Below are 13,239 nucleotides of genomic sequence, written 5' to 3' on the forward strand. Positions count from 1 at the left end.
ATACAAAAATACATGATAAATTCAACAGGTGAAACTTTCTTTTCATACTCTATTAACATTAAAACAGTCATATTAATCTTGCAGACCTCACAAATACAAGATAGACTTTAAACTTCTATTACATTACAATGCAATATTAAGCAGCTTGAACTAGTTATTACACTGTTGCATTTTAAGCTCAAAAGACTGTATCTTGACAGTTAACTCTGGCCTAAGACCCTAAGAGATAAAAGCACCAACCACTTGACAGATGAGTTCAGAAGAAAGACTGAACTGTGTCTGCAGCCCGCTTTTCATATTTTGAGAAAGGCACATTTATCCACTCCTGAACATGGGTGCAATCTCTCAGAGGTTCTACTCCAAGTATGTGGTAATAAAAATGTAGACAGGCTGTGGATAGCCGAGAATAAGTCTGTAATGCTGTTGCTAATGTTTACGTGAGTAGTAAACAAGAACAAAATACAAATTCAGTTCCCACTAACCTCCAACTGCTACATTTTGCAAGAAATATAAGCCACCGTTTTATACTGGACCAATCTGGTTACTGGACCAGAAAAACTTTTAAGGCTGTTGTCAACCAGCAAATTAAGAGCCCCGAAAATCATAATCATGATGCATCTTCAGTGCAAAAAGAAACTTAAGAACAATCTAAATTTCATACAGGTTTAAAGTTTATGGCACTGTACAAGATATAGCGACACTTACGTCCAGCTCATTTAGGAACTATTTAGTCTATTTAGTTAAAAAGCCCATAACTACAGTCTTGTAAGTAAGTTGTCTAGTATGCTTCAGGGTTGGGGGGGGGGGGGTCAGATACAGCTCCACTTCATGCCTTAAAAATAGTTTCAGGACATTAAAATCAGCAACACAAGAACTTATCCTTGCATGTGAGAAAATTTGGGCTACGTATTATCACTGTAAGAAGATTTGCAATCTATGGTTTCCAATCATTTCATTGTTGTACCAAGGACACAAAGGCATTTAAGTGGCATCTTTAAAGTCAATACTGCCACCTAAAGGTCAGTAGAGCTTGATACATATTTTCCCTACAATATTTACAGGTAACAATGAGCATTTTGAGGACTAGCACATTATATCTGTTGCCAAGATAGATAAAAAGTTACAATGTATTATAAAAGCAGAGTAAGAGAAATGATAGATCAGTACTGTTTAGTAACAGTCCAATCTTGCAAACTTTACTGTTCAGCATACTGTTCTAAGTATTCACTGGACTTCACCCCTACATTTTAAAAAGTAGTTGGAGTCTTATTTTAATCAAATCAGATTGCCAGGAAAATGGTTTCCATTTTAGTTTCATACAATAGAATAAAAATGTTAATGCAGCTAGCAACTTTCCATTTGGGACAATAAAATTACTGACACCCCTCAGTTACTCATTATGTTCATTAAAGCACTTTTCCCACTAACATTTAAAAGAAAACCTCAGATTCTTAATTTATTTTGCAAGCACTAACTTCTGTAACTAGAAGTATTGTATAAGCAGACTGAGAGAGGTGGGTAAGGAAAACAGAAAGAGTTGGCTGATTTAAATGATGACTATTTAGAAATGCCCACGATAACACAAACTGTGCAATTATTAAAGCTGCACACACAAAAATATAACTGCATCACTTCGCACAGAAACAAAACTGTGATCAGATTCAGACTAGGCATCAGAAAAAGCTTCCTCACTGTCAGAGCAATACAGCAGTGGAACCAGCTACCTAGAGAGATGGGGGGCTCTCCCACACCAGAGACCTTCAAAAAGAAACTGGACAGCCATCTGAGTGGGATGGTGTGACTTGGTTTCCTGCAACAGCAGGGAGTTGGACTCGATGGCCTTCATGGCCCCTTCCAGTTCTACTCTCTATGAATTGAGGAAACCTACTTCTCAGGCTGATCATGCCTAGGTATTGATAGGATTGTTCTGTTGATGAAATTAAGCCAATCCTGCTCCTTCATGTTCCCACTGATTGCTTTGAAAGTTTTAGCCTCATTCATTTCTGAGATGTTGTAAAAGGCACTAGAGTTGAGAAAGATTCTAGACCATCAGAAGGTAGACCTCCATTAATCTGAGCTTCTTAAGCAAAGGATTATGTAAAAATATAAATAAAAACTGTGGAGGAAAAAATCACAATGATTTAGCATAAGGTTTCAAACCCCACACTTATTTTGCTGTCCATGGATCTAGAGACACTTTGTTTAGATATAAAATATAAAACTTTTTCTGTAAGGTTTAGAATTCTTTTTCTGGATGTTCACTGCATTCATCTAAGAGAGACTGCCAAACTGCTCTGTAAATATGCAATGCTGTGATGCAAAATGACTCAGCTAGAGGCTATTGCTGAAGAAAAATGCCCTTAGGCCTGAAACAACCTGATAAATTTCTGTATGTACAGCACACTTTGCTAGCAACAGGATATGAAGAATGGTTTTGTGACAATGATACCTTGGCAACCTCCAGGCTTGAAAAACTTGAGTGTCTTCATGGCCACCATCAAGCACTGCAATTTTTATTATACACACTCCTCTATTTTGCAAGCCCAGTACCAACTATATACATACACTCACATCAGCAGTGAACACACCAGTTGCAAGCAAGGGCAACATAGCACACACCATTAATACAAAGATGGGCCAAAGGCAAAATATCATTATCTGCATAGACAAATATCCAAAGAGCAATGTGTCTCTCTCCCTAATCTTTGGTACAATCCTGAAAGCCAGGCCAACATTATAATTCTGTCTTACTGGGGTGCAGGGATAGAAGTTCACTGATTCTGAGAAATGGTGGTAAAGGCTGGCAAGTTTGTGACTGAGACAATATAATGAACCATGTAATGTCAGATATTCAGTTCATATGTGGCCATCACACTAGTTCTCATTATCAAGAAATTACATTTGTACAAAAGAAGCAATGCAGCTACATTTACTCCTTGATCATGGTTTGGCATTACAAGAAAACATTTTTGACTCACACACTTGGTTATCCAGTTACTCTTGCATAAACTTGAATTTTCCATTATGCTAGTGGTAGGAAAACCATGGTACATTCTGAGATTAGCTAAACCAGGATATGAAACCAGGTTTTGCTTATTAGCTAATCAGTTAGAATAAATCACAATTTCTCCTGTGTAGGCCTAAGAAAAACTACAGCACAATCAAAAACAATGCTCATCATAGGAAGTTCACCCAGTCTCATTCTTATAACAAACCTTTTGTGTACAGGTGTGTACAAACTCACCTGTATTCTGCAAAAGTTAAATACAGTGCTTCAAACTATTGGAAGTATAGCCAGCCACATGACTGGCTCCTATGGCTGTCTTTAAAATTCCTTTAAATTTTCTTTAACAGTTCTTTAAAATTCCTATCCAGCTCTTAGCAGATATTTAGATCTCGAAACCTTCAAGCTCAAGAATAAGAAATGATGGTTCAGTAGTTCTACTTTTGTTATCCATGATGTTTTTTTCCTTTTTTTTTGGGGGGGGGGGGGAAGAATCAAGTATCCAAGTATGTATATGATCAGGTTTTGCAAAGTATACTCCAGGAACAAAATTAGGAATGTAGGAACCTGTCTCGTACCATATAAAACTACTGGTCTAGCTAGTTTAATATTACTTGTACTGACAGTCAGCAGCTCTCCAGGATTTCCTGGAAATACCAGTGATTGAATCCATTTACATTCAAAGTATTCTGTTACTGAACTAAGGCTTAATGGTTCTGACTAAACTACATCTGATGTGGCATCACTGTTCACTCTTTTGTTTTTGGGTTGTTTACAAATCATGAGGGTTTCCTAAGTGTTGATCAAAATATCTGAACAGTCTGAGCAATTCTGAGAGAGCTCATTTTTCCTCTTGGAGAGAGACACTAGTAGTTTAATGGACTTTTGAAGTGTCTTGACACTTACACAGAGGTATTTATTAGACTTTTGGGGAGATTAGAACTGATAGTTCAATAAAAGATGGAACTGTCATCCTCTTTGACCAACAGAAAATGATTAGCAAACCTATTTAATATATTCAAGGAGTGTGTCTCCGGCAATATTATTTCTATGCATTAAATGCAGTAAATGATATTTACTACAGAGAGGACATTGGATAAATATACATTATGAATTCTCAAAAGTATTCCAGCAACTTTGTTTTTCTAACTAACTTCCTCAAAGTTGTTTTTTTTTTAATTAAGTGATTAAAAAATATTTGAGTAGAGTGATTTTTGCCATGTCAGCCAATTTCTCATGAAAATAAGCATTAAGTATATTGGAAAGAGCGGGTTACCCCAAAGCCTCTTCCACTGAAGTGCTGTTGAGGGACCCACCTGGAAAACTTTATATCAGAATCAGAAGTCCATGAGAGTTTTCCATTTCAAACTATTTTCCACTTCTTTTTAAAGGAATAAGTCCAAGCAATGTCTGTGAAGGCAAAAGTGTGATGTCAGAACCAGACCTGCATGCTTGAGAAGAGCTGCAGCACAATCACTAGTTTACGATGAACGGCCAATTTCATGCAAAAGAGACCCAGAGTGAAGTAGTAGTGGAGGACTAGGACTAAAGAGATCCAGGTTCATGTCCACACTCAGCCATAAAACTCTGTGGATGACTTTAAGACCAGGATTGTTGTGAAAATAAAATGGGAGGATTGCATGCTCCTTAATGGTCTCCTTGGAGCAAAAAGCAGGATGTAAATATAACAAATATAGATGTACCAAATAAAACAACAAACAAACCTCAGGGAAATGAGAAAATATTATATAAGTAGTATTAGTTATCCAATTTCATTTGTTAACACTGGCACAAAGTATCCTATTTAAATATGCAAAGTTTTACAACCAAGATCCATTACTGCCAGTTAAGTTTTTGTTATTTGCTGACTGAGAGTGAAAGTCTATCTAACCCAGCATTCTGTGTCTAATAGTAACTAGACAGAAGTATTCAGGAACCTCAAAAGCAGGGTTTGTTTGTAACTGCCATTCCTGTTTGGATCCAGTATACTCAGTGAACCTCTCAGAAAGCTTCAGCTATTGTGTTGTACAGAAATGTAATATATTAAAATGCACTGAATATATACACTCAAGTTTCATTTAGCTATCATTACAACATTCCTGCGTGACTCTACTTGTTTTTGTAAATCATCCAGTCTACACTGGCCAACAAAAAATCTTTTAGACATGTAAATCAACCCATGTAAAAAAAAGCATTACAATGTGGAAATATACAGAACTCTTCAGAGAATGTTTTGTGCCCACCAGGAAGCCAGTTTAGGAATAGTAGACATGATAGACTGCAGCAAAACTTTACCTAAAGTATTGGTTAAGTTCATACTGACTACTCAAACATAAAAGAGAAGAGCAGTTCTGAGATTACTTTGAGCTAGCATACTACATTTAGCAATACCTATTAATATAGGCTTTCTTGAGAGTCAGTTTTTAAATCATTATTTGCATTGCAAGTTAATATCAACAGAATATGAAAGTTTCTAAACAGGTTATCTTACAAAATGTACCTAGCATACACTAATAAATCCTGGCCGTGGCGGAGAAGCTGGAAAAATATGCAGGCATTTTTCATTTAAATATATGATAAGTACTTACTAATTTGTTTTCCTGCATGTATATTCTCTGTAACTTCAGGCATCCTTTAGCTATAATGATCATTCCTTCATCTGAGATCTTGTAACATTGTCCAAAATGAATATCTTTCAGTTCTCTGCACTCTGAGCCCAGCTGCAAATGAAGTTAACATGTGCATAAATATAGAAACCTGGTTGTCATTAATGCTCGCCCTCTAGCTGACCTAAGTATACAAACTTTGCTTCGCTAGAAGTTGAATATAAATTTTAACTATGAGATTAGTCAAGAAGCAATATTACTCATGAAACATGAAGTTTATGGCAACATAGATTTCAAAAATTCAAGATGGTCATAATGCATGCTAGCTGCCCAATTTATTTCTGCTATTATATAAACATGTATAACATGTATAAAATAAACTGTATTATATGAATCAGGACCTCAATTCCACTTATCACCCTTAAATCAATAATTATCTTCAGCTACTAAGAAATGGAAGCTGTAAGACCACGTCTCAACCGAAAGCAGTATCAATTTATTTGAAGTACTTCTAAGTTGCCCTTAGCAGTTATATGTCACCAAAGTAACATAAAAAGTTGTAAAATCCAGGTTACATTTTAAATATTGTCATAGGAGATCAGATATTCAGAATTACTCTACAAAGCACTTCATACATCATGGTATCAAAGACAGCCTGGAAGAATCTTCAAACCATGCTTAAATACTAGAAGGGGCAATGCACAGGTCTACTGGTTGGAAATCAGGAGTGTTAATGTCTTTACATTGCCTTTGGACTTGGGTACATACTGGTAGCCAGTGCAATTGACACAGCACTGGAGTTATGTTGATATTCTAGCCCCAGCCAATATCCAGATGACCACATTTTGCACTGGAAAGTTGCCAGAGACAACCCAATGTAAAACATGTATTTATTTGTTTACCCTATTATTCAATTAAAAAAAGCTGTCAGAGCAGCAGTAGTCTAGCTTAGAGGTAATGAAAACATGGCTATCCATGGTGAAGTGTGACTTCTCCGAATAGGGTTATAGCTGCTGCAGAAGGCCAGAGTTTACAGAGCATTGCCGACTGCTACCAGACAGTCAACAGAAAGTGCTTCAACAGGCAATGATAATTCAGGTGTACCACCAAGCTACACACTCAGTCCTTCCAAGGCAGGGACAGGATTCAACACCATTCAGACAACTAATCAGATCAAGAGACTTCCCAACCCACAAAATTGCTATCTTTCCAAAATAGGTTCCAGGTTGTTCTCCCTCCCCAGTCCTGGAAGTGAATCTACATGTTTGTTCAGGAGTTCCACAGCCTCCCTGGGAGCATCAGGTGGAAAAAAGAAAACTTCTGCATCATGAACTGACTTATGCACCAAGGAAAAAGCTTAGGAACACATACAGAGAGAAAAGGGTGGGGGAGGTAGAAAACGTGGCTGTTGAGTGTACAACATGTTTACTTCTAACCTAGATTCCAAATATATATAAATGCTGACAAACGCAACACAACTTAGAATGTGACAGATGGTCAAGTAAGGATCCACAAGTATGCTGACTTTTGTCATGCTATGGTTCTCCAGAAAAGAACAAGAGATTTTGACTGATTTTACTGTACATATTATAATAAAATGCATCACCTTGGAACTTCTCATTCTTATGCTTATTCACTTAAAACTGGATACTCCTGAGCTTTTATTTTTTATTTATTTGTTTAAAACATTTCTATGCCACCCCCATCGCAACAAAGCCTCGGGGAGGCTCACAACAGCTTGAAGAGAGTTTACTCCCAAATAAATAGACATAAGAAGGTAGTTTAAGGTTACAATCTTGGAACACTTACCTGAGTCCCACTGAACTGAGAGAGATTTACTTCTGAACAGATGTACACAAAATTGCGATGAAAATCATATAAAGGAAGTTTTCTCAGGTATCAAAGATACTTTACTAATATTTAAAACTTACTTGTTTGAGTCCTTCATCAGTGAGCCGATCTTGGTTGCCCACATGTACTTTCTGCAGCTGAGGGCATTGCGAGGCCATTGCAATTATAGATGCGTCAGACAGTTGTTTACATCTGTAGGCTGTATACCTTAGAAGTCCTGGACATTTAGATGCTAACACACATACTCCTGTATCTGATACATTACGGCAATCTGAAATATTGATTTCAGTTATATTCTGGCTTCTTGATGCAATTCTTTCCAGTAACTCATCAGTGACCTACCAAACAAAATTCAATAGGGAACATTAACATTCTCATAACTTATTCTTTTTAATTTCATGAAAAAACAAATGAAAGTATCAGCCAATCCAAGACAATTATGGCTAAGGATCCACAACTAAAAAAACAAGGCCAATGGACTCATGAGATAAGCCAGAAGGTTGCTCAAACACACGCAATTTCAAATGCTGTACCTAAGTTTAGTGAGCATGCTAATGTGGAAGTATGGGGAGAGGGTGCACCCTGTGTAATTAATCAGAGAGTATGGCATCAAGGTTAAGAGGTCTGAACAACTGAGAAACACCAGATCCTCCAAGCAACTGGCAGGAGTATCTGCCTCAAAAGAGTTTGCTCATTTCAGTCTGGAAAGGAGGAAAGGTATTCAATTAGGAATCAATTTCGTAGCATTAAACTGCATTTCCCTAATTGTCAGTATTCTAATTTTGCTTGTGCCTTTTGCTATTGACTTCTGCAACAATCTTCATTTGTCAGCTCTAAAATCATAAACACTTTTAGTTCAGAAACCTTTGTCCTGGACTATTGGGAAGGACAGGAGGAAATGGCCACCACAAGCAGAATGAAAAGAGACTACAGGTTTCACTTCTACAACCAAAAGACAAAGGATCTGTTTTGACATGGTCAAAGGCATTAATTTTTCCATGCATCTTCCTTCATACCTGCTGACGACTACTGAGATCCAATTGCTTCCAGAACTGGAAATCTAAACAGAGGTCACGCCAATATTTACAAACCAATGATGCTGAAAGACATCGCTCATTCAAAGATAAGTTGGAAAATATCTATGAAAAGGAAAGGAACAAAAAGAGTTAAGGCAATGTCTCAAATTTCCATCCTATCATGCTGATACTTCCTTGCTCTAAAACTTTGATCATGTTTGCAATATGTTAACAAGACTCTTTAAGTCAAATACATTTCCTCTAAGCATGCATTTAACACAGATATTCCACTGATTTCCACCATTCCATTATGTATTAATCTATTATAAGCATTCAGATTAAATAATTACAGGAAACTTATATGGGCACAGTCCTATCAGGATGCCTGCAAGCCCCAAAACTCTGTGAATCCTATTTTAACTGACATGCTAGTCTCATGCAGATGAGCAGATCATGTTGAACAGGCTTAAGACCTAATTAGCAACTAGCTTTCCTGGACATCAAGAGGCCAACATCTCTGTCACAGGAGCAATGTTCTCATAGTCTGACAAGCATAAGGTTGAGCAGCATTCTTGCAGGGGCACGGTGCTGCTTAAGGGTTTGTCTACTTAATCTGTTTGAGGAACATGGTAGATGGGTGATCTTCCCAATATATATAAAAGACAAAACAAAAAAGCTATTCCACAAAATATTATAAATCTTCACTATAAAAATCTACACTTCAACTAGTGGGAATACAAAACAGCTTTAGTGTGTGCCACTGAAATATTCTGGCTCTTCAATGTGTAGATTGGCCAGCAGCAGTCTTCCCAATTCCTTCTACCTGCTTTTCTCATTATCTTCCTCTGTGTTGTTTGATTTTGCTCATACCACTGCCAGCTGGTGCATAAAAACAGAGAAAAGACTGAAAAAAGCCCAAAGAGGTAGCAATGAAGCTGGATTTGTTGAAGACAAAAAAGAAAGGACAACTTTCAACCTTAAAGCCCCATTAACTGTTCTGAGGATAGATCTCAAAAATTAAAAAAAAAGGTTTATTATATTGAAAGAGTCATCTGTGGAAGTTATTGTATGTCAGAGTTGTGTAATGCAAAGCAGGCTTCTTGAAGAGTTTCAGGCACTTAAATGGAAAAATGTGTACCAAAGGTTCACGTTTCTTCACTTACGCTTTTTACAGCACAGGTCACAACAATACCCAACTTTGCAAACTTCTTCCTTCCTTAGTTTCTTGTATAATAATGTACAATCTAAATAGTACTAAAATAAATGAAGTAGACATTCTAAGGCACAATTTCAACCAGAGCATAGCTTTGTTAAATATTCAGCTGTGTACTCCTAACACTTTTCTATCATAAAAAAGGCTGACCAAAAAGTAGAACTTGTTTGCATGTTGAATAATCTGTGTTGGCAACTGCTAAAAATACTAAATTCATCAACAAAACTATATTCAAAAAGCATTGTTCTCTTGGGGTAGAGACCTAGCCTAGCCTTGTCAGTGATCAAGAATCAGAAGACCCTTCCTCCTGAGTAAGCATGAGATGAAAGTGCCTTTCTGCAACCATGTAGAAACTCCAACAACTCTGAACATCCCAACCTGCTTCACCACTGCTGTGTGGCAATGAGCCATGGGATTTGGATGAGAACCAGAATCCACAGTAAAGGTAAGGTCAAAGGATTCCTTGGATTGTTAGATGAGGCATCCCTTAATCAGGATTCTTTAGGTTGCCCCACATTTTCTGTGACAGTGAGGTCTGCTAAGGTATCAAAACCTTCCTCTAAAAAAGGTATCCCCCAGCCTTGGGTTGACCACAAGCCCAAATAATAAGAGATCCATAAAACGCTACACAAAAGGGGATGTATCTCAGAGACAGAACATATGCTGTGCATACAAAAGGTCCCAGGTTCTATTCCTCACGTCTGCAGGTAGAAAGCAGGAAAGAATCCTCTCTGAAATTGTGGGGGGGCTGGGTGCCAGTCAGTGCAGGGAATAATGAGATAAACTGACCAAACATTTTACTTGCCAGAAGACCTATGTTCTTAACAACTACCTTGCCTTCAATACCATTCTATGCAAGAGCTTGCCCAATTGCTAATTAGGTGGAGGAATAGGAGGATGAAAATCATCTGACTAAGCATTCTCACATCACAGGGGCTACTGCTGACCCTAGATCAAACCAACCTGGCCCATATATGAGAAACAGGCAAGTGAATGAGTACCATATCTAATACAGGCCCTCAAGAACCCCACAATGTGCTCTTAGGGCTGGGGAGGAGCTGATAGAAAAGAACGGAATGCCTGAAAGAATGCAAGACAAGGTATTAAGAAGTAACTGTTCCCTGCATACCTTGGGAGCCTCCAGATCGTGTGGTTACCTGAAAGCACCACCCTTGCCTGTCCATACTTCAGAAACCCACCTTAAGAAGAATAGAGGGCGGTAGCTGGTTGATGTCTGGTGAGGGTGGCTGCAGCTCCCGACAGCAGTCACCTGGGTTCTCCGGTGGTTCCTCGCAGTCCGGTTCGCAGGGCTCATGCTTCTCCCTCCCGCCGAGCTCCGGCAGCTGCGATGGGGATCCTGCCGGGGTCAATCCCGTCCTGTCTCCGTTCTCTTCAGAGGGGTCTCTCGGCGAGCCTCCTCTGGCACGGTCCGAGGCGCAGGGCAAGGGGCAGAGGTGTTGCTCGGGTAGGGGGCCCGGTGGGCAAGCGGTGGCCTCGGGCGGGGGCGAAGGACTCCCGGCCACCGCCACAGTCCCTGTGATGGTGGCGCAGCGGGGCAGCTTGCGGGGCGGGCAGGCGGGCAGCCCGACTCCTTTACGCTTGCACACCATCTCCGGCGGAGCCTCGCCGCTCTCCAGCGCAGGCCCGAAGCAGCCCCGGCGCGCTGAAGGCGGCGGCGAGAACAGCAGGCCAGAGAGGAGCAGGCGGCGGCAGTGGCGACCCCGCTCTTCCCAAGCGGCCACGGGCGATAAGCGCAGCAGGCGGCGAGCGGCGCGCTCTTCGGGGGCTTGCAGAGCCGCGTACAGGAGCGGTGGCGCGGAGTCCCGGGGAGCGGGAGGCTGCTCGTCCGCTGCAGGCGGGCTAGCGCTGTGGATCAGGAAGCAGAGCATGCAGGGTCCGCGCAGGAAGCAGCTCCGGTTCCGCGGCGGCGGCGGCACCTTCCCCCTCAGGGGGCGACTGCGGGGGCGGCTCTTCTCCGCTTTCTGGATGCTTCCCTTCCGCGAGAGAAAGTGGCCCATATAGGAAGCAGAGCCGCCGCCGCCGCTCCTTTGCCCAGCAGCAGCTTCCCCGCGCGCTGTCGGCTGCGCCGGCCCAGCTCACGGCAACAGGACTCCCCGCGCCTGGGAGCCCGGCGGCGGCCGGCAAAACTCTGAGGCCGGTACCCACGACACGGCTGGTTCCGGAACTCTGACGGAAGCGACGGCCACTTCCGCCTCTGTGACCCCTCGGCAGGAGTTTAAAGAGACAATACCAAAACAAAGAAGAGGCGCCTTACCTCCCTCACTTCCGGTCCCGTTTACAAACCTCGCATGTGCGGGGCAAGAGTGGCGGAAGCAAGGGGGAAATGCCGTGCTCCTGAAAGGGTCCGTCTCAATTTACGCTGTTGCCTGGAGCAGGTGGAGGGTTGTTTCTCTGTATGTTTTCATGTAGTTAGGCTGTGGTAAGTGTAGGCAAGAGGGGATTGTTATGGCATGCAGTGTATTGGTTTAATTTATGTTTGTTTATAAATAGGGTGCAATACTATGCATTACTCGGGCATGCTGGGAGTTGTAGTACTCTTCTGTCTAATCATGCATAGGATTATATCTTTGGTCCAGGTAATGTTAAAGCAGCACTTCATTTTGAGATTACGTGATTTTACCGAGCACGTGTGTTGCATTTGCGGGATTTTCTTTTCTTTTTTTTTTCTTTTTTTTTTTTTTTGGCCTTGTTTGGCTAGTTTTTTTTTCTTTTTGAGAGAGAAACTGCAGGGAAAAGACTGAGCAACAAAGGGAGAAGTACATACCAAAGCAGAGACTGAAATGTCCCGTACTAAAGACATTTCCAGGATAAGCTGGGCCTTGCTTGACACCCATGTGCTGTTGGAAGTGAAACAGAAGTTCGAGGGACCTCTGATCACTCCTTAAAACATGCTTTTTCAGCATTACTGCGGCAGTCCTGGCCTTCAAGATGGGGAAGCGATCCCTTTAAAAAAATTCCTCAGTAGCTAGGAATTCAACGGGTATGGCTTGTTTCTCTCTCTCTCCCACATTTCTATGTTGGGAGAGGCAGAGTCTTTTGTATTTCTTCCTGTCATGCAGCCTTTAAAATCACTGAAGTACGGATGTACACAGACAGCTTCTTTTCCCTGTGTTTTCTGTCTATTCTGAGAGTGACAGATAAGTGTTACAGTAAGGAGCAGCCTGCAAGTTACACCTCTTTGCCTTTAAACTCTATTCAATGGGCAGCAATGCAAAAGACCAAGTCTTGATTCTTTCAAAATTACTGGACCCACTAACCTAGTTTAAGGGGTTTTGCACCGATTTCCTATGTCCTTGCCCCACATATGGAGGATTCTGTTAGCTGCAATAAGGAACCGGATGTCTTCTTGGAGAGCCATTAAGGCCTTCTGGCCTTGGACCCTCAACAAACAGCTGCCAGAGCAAGAAGTCGTACTACCTCTCTGTTAGTGAAAGAGCAGACTTGGTGCTGCCGTGCTGTGTCATGAGGGAGGACCTCTGCCCTTCCTGCCCTCTTCAGCTAAGGCAAGGAGAAACGGCCTGCTGGTTC

At 40.9% G+C, this 13,239-nt stretch overlaps 1 protein-coding gene across 4 annotated transcripts in view; it reads right to left on the reverse strand.

Moving 5' to 3' along the window:
* FBXL17 (F-box and leucine rich repeat protein 17) overlaps positions 1–11,857 on the reverse strand; it is a 221,601-nt gene extending 209,744 nt beyond the window's left edge. For 3 of the 4 annotated variants that reach the window (XR_006416329.1, XM_044446754.1, XM_044446753.1), the window contains exons 1-4: positions 10,890–11,856; positions 8,478–8,600; positions 7,542–7,799; positions 5,593–5,724 (exon numbers count right to left, since the gene is read on the reverse strand). Coding sequence is in view for 3 of the 4 variants with exons in the window: in XM_044446754.1 (XP_044302689.1) it covers positions 5,593–5,724; positions 7,542–7,799; positions 8,478–8,600; positions 10,890–11,708 (1,332 nt within the window). In the remaining variant the exon portion in view is untranslated. Of the gene's footprint in view, positions 1–5,592; positions 5,725–7,541; positions 7,800–8,477; positions 8,601–10,889 lie in introns of all 4 variants that reach the window. The other variant, XM_044446752.1, reaches the window with a different exon arrangement.
* Positions 11,858–13,239: the final 1,382 nt, after the last annotated feature.

This window comes from Varanus komodoensis, unplaced genomic scaffold, assembly GCF_004798865.1.
Source record: "Varanus komodoensis strain SLA01 unplaced genomic scaffold, ASM479886v1 scaffold5, whole genome shotgun sequence".
NCBI lineage: Eukaryota > Metazoa > Chordata > Lepidosauria > Squamata > Varanidae > Varanus > Varanus komodoensis.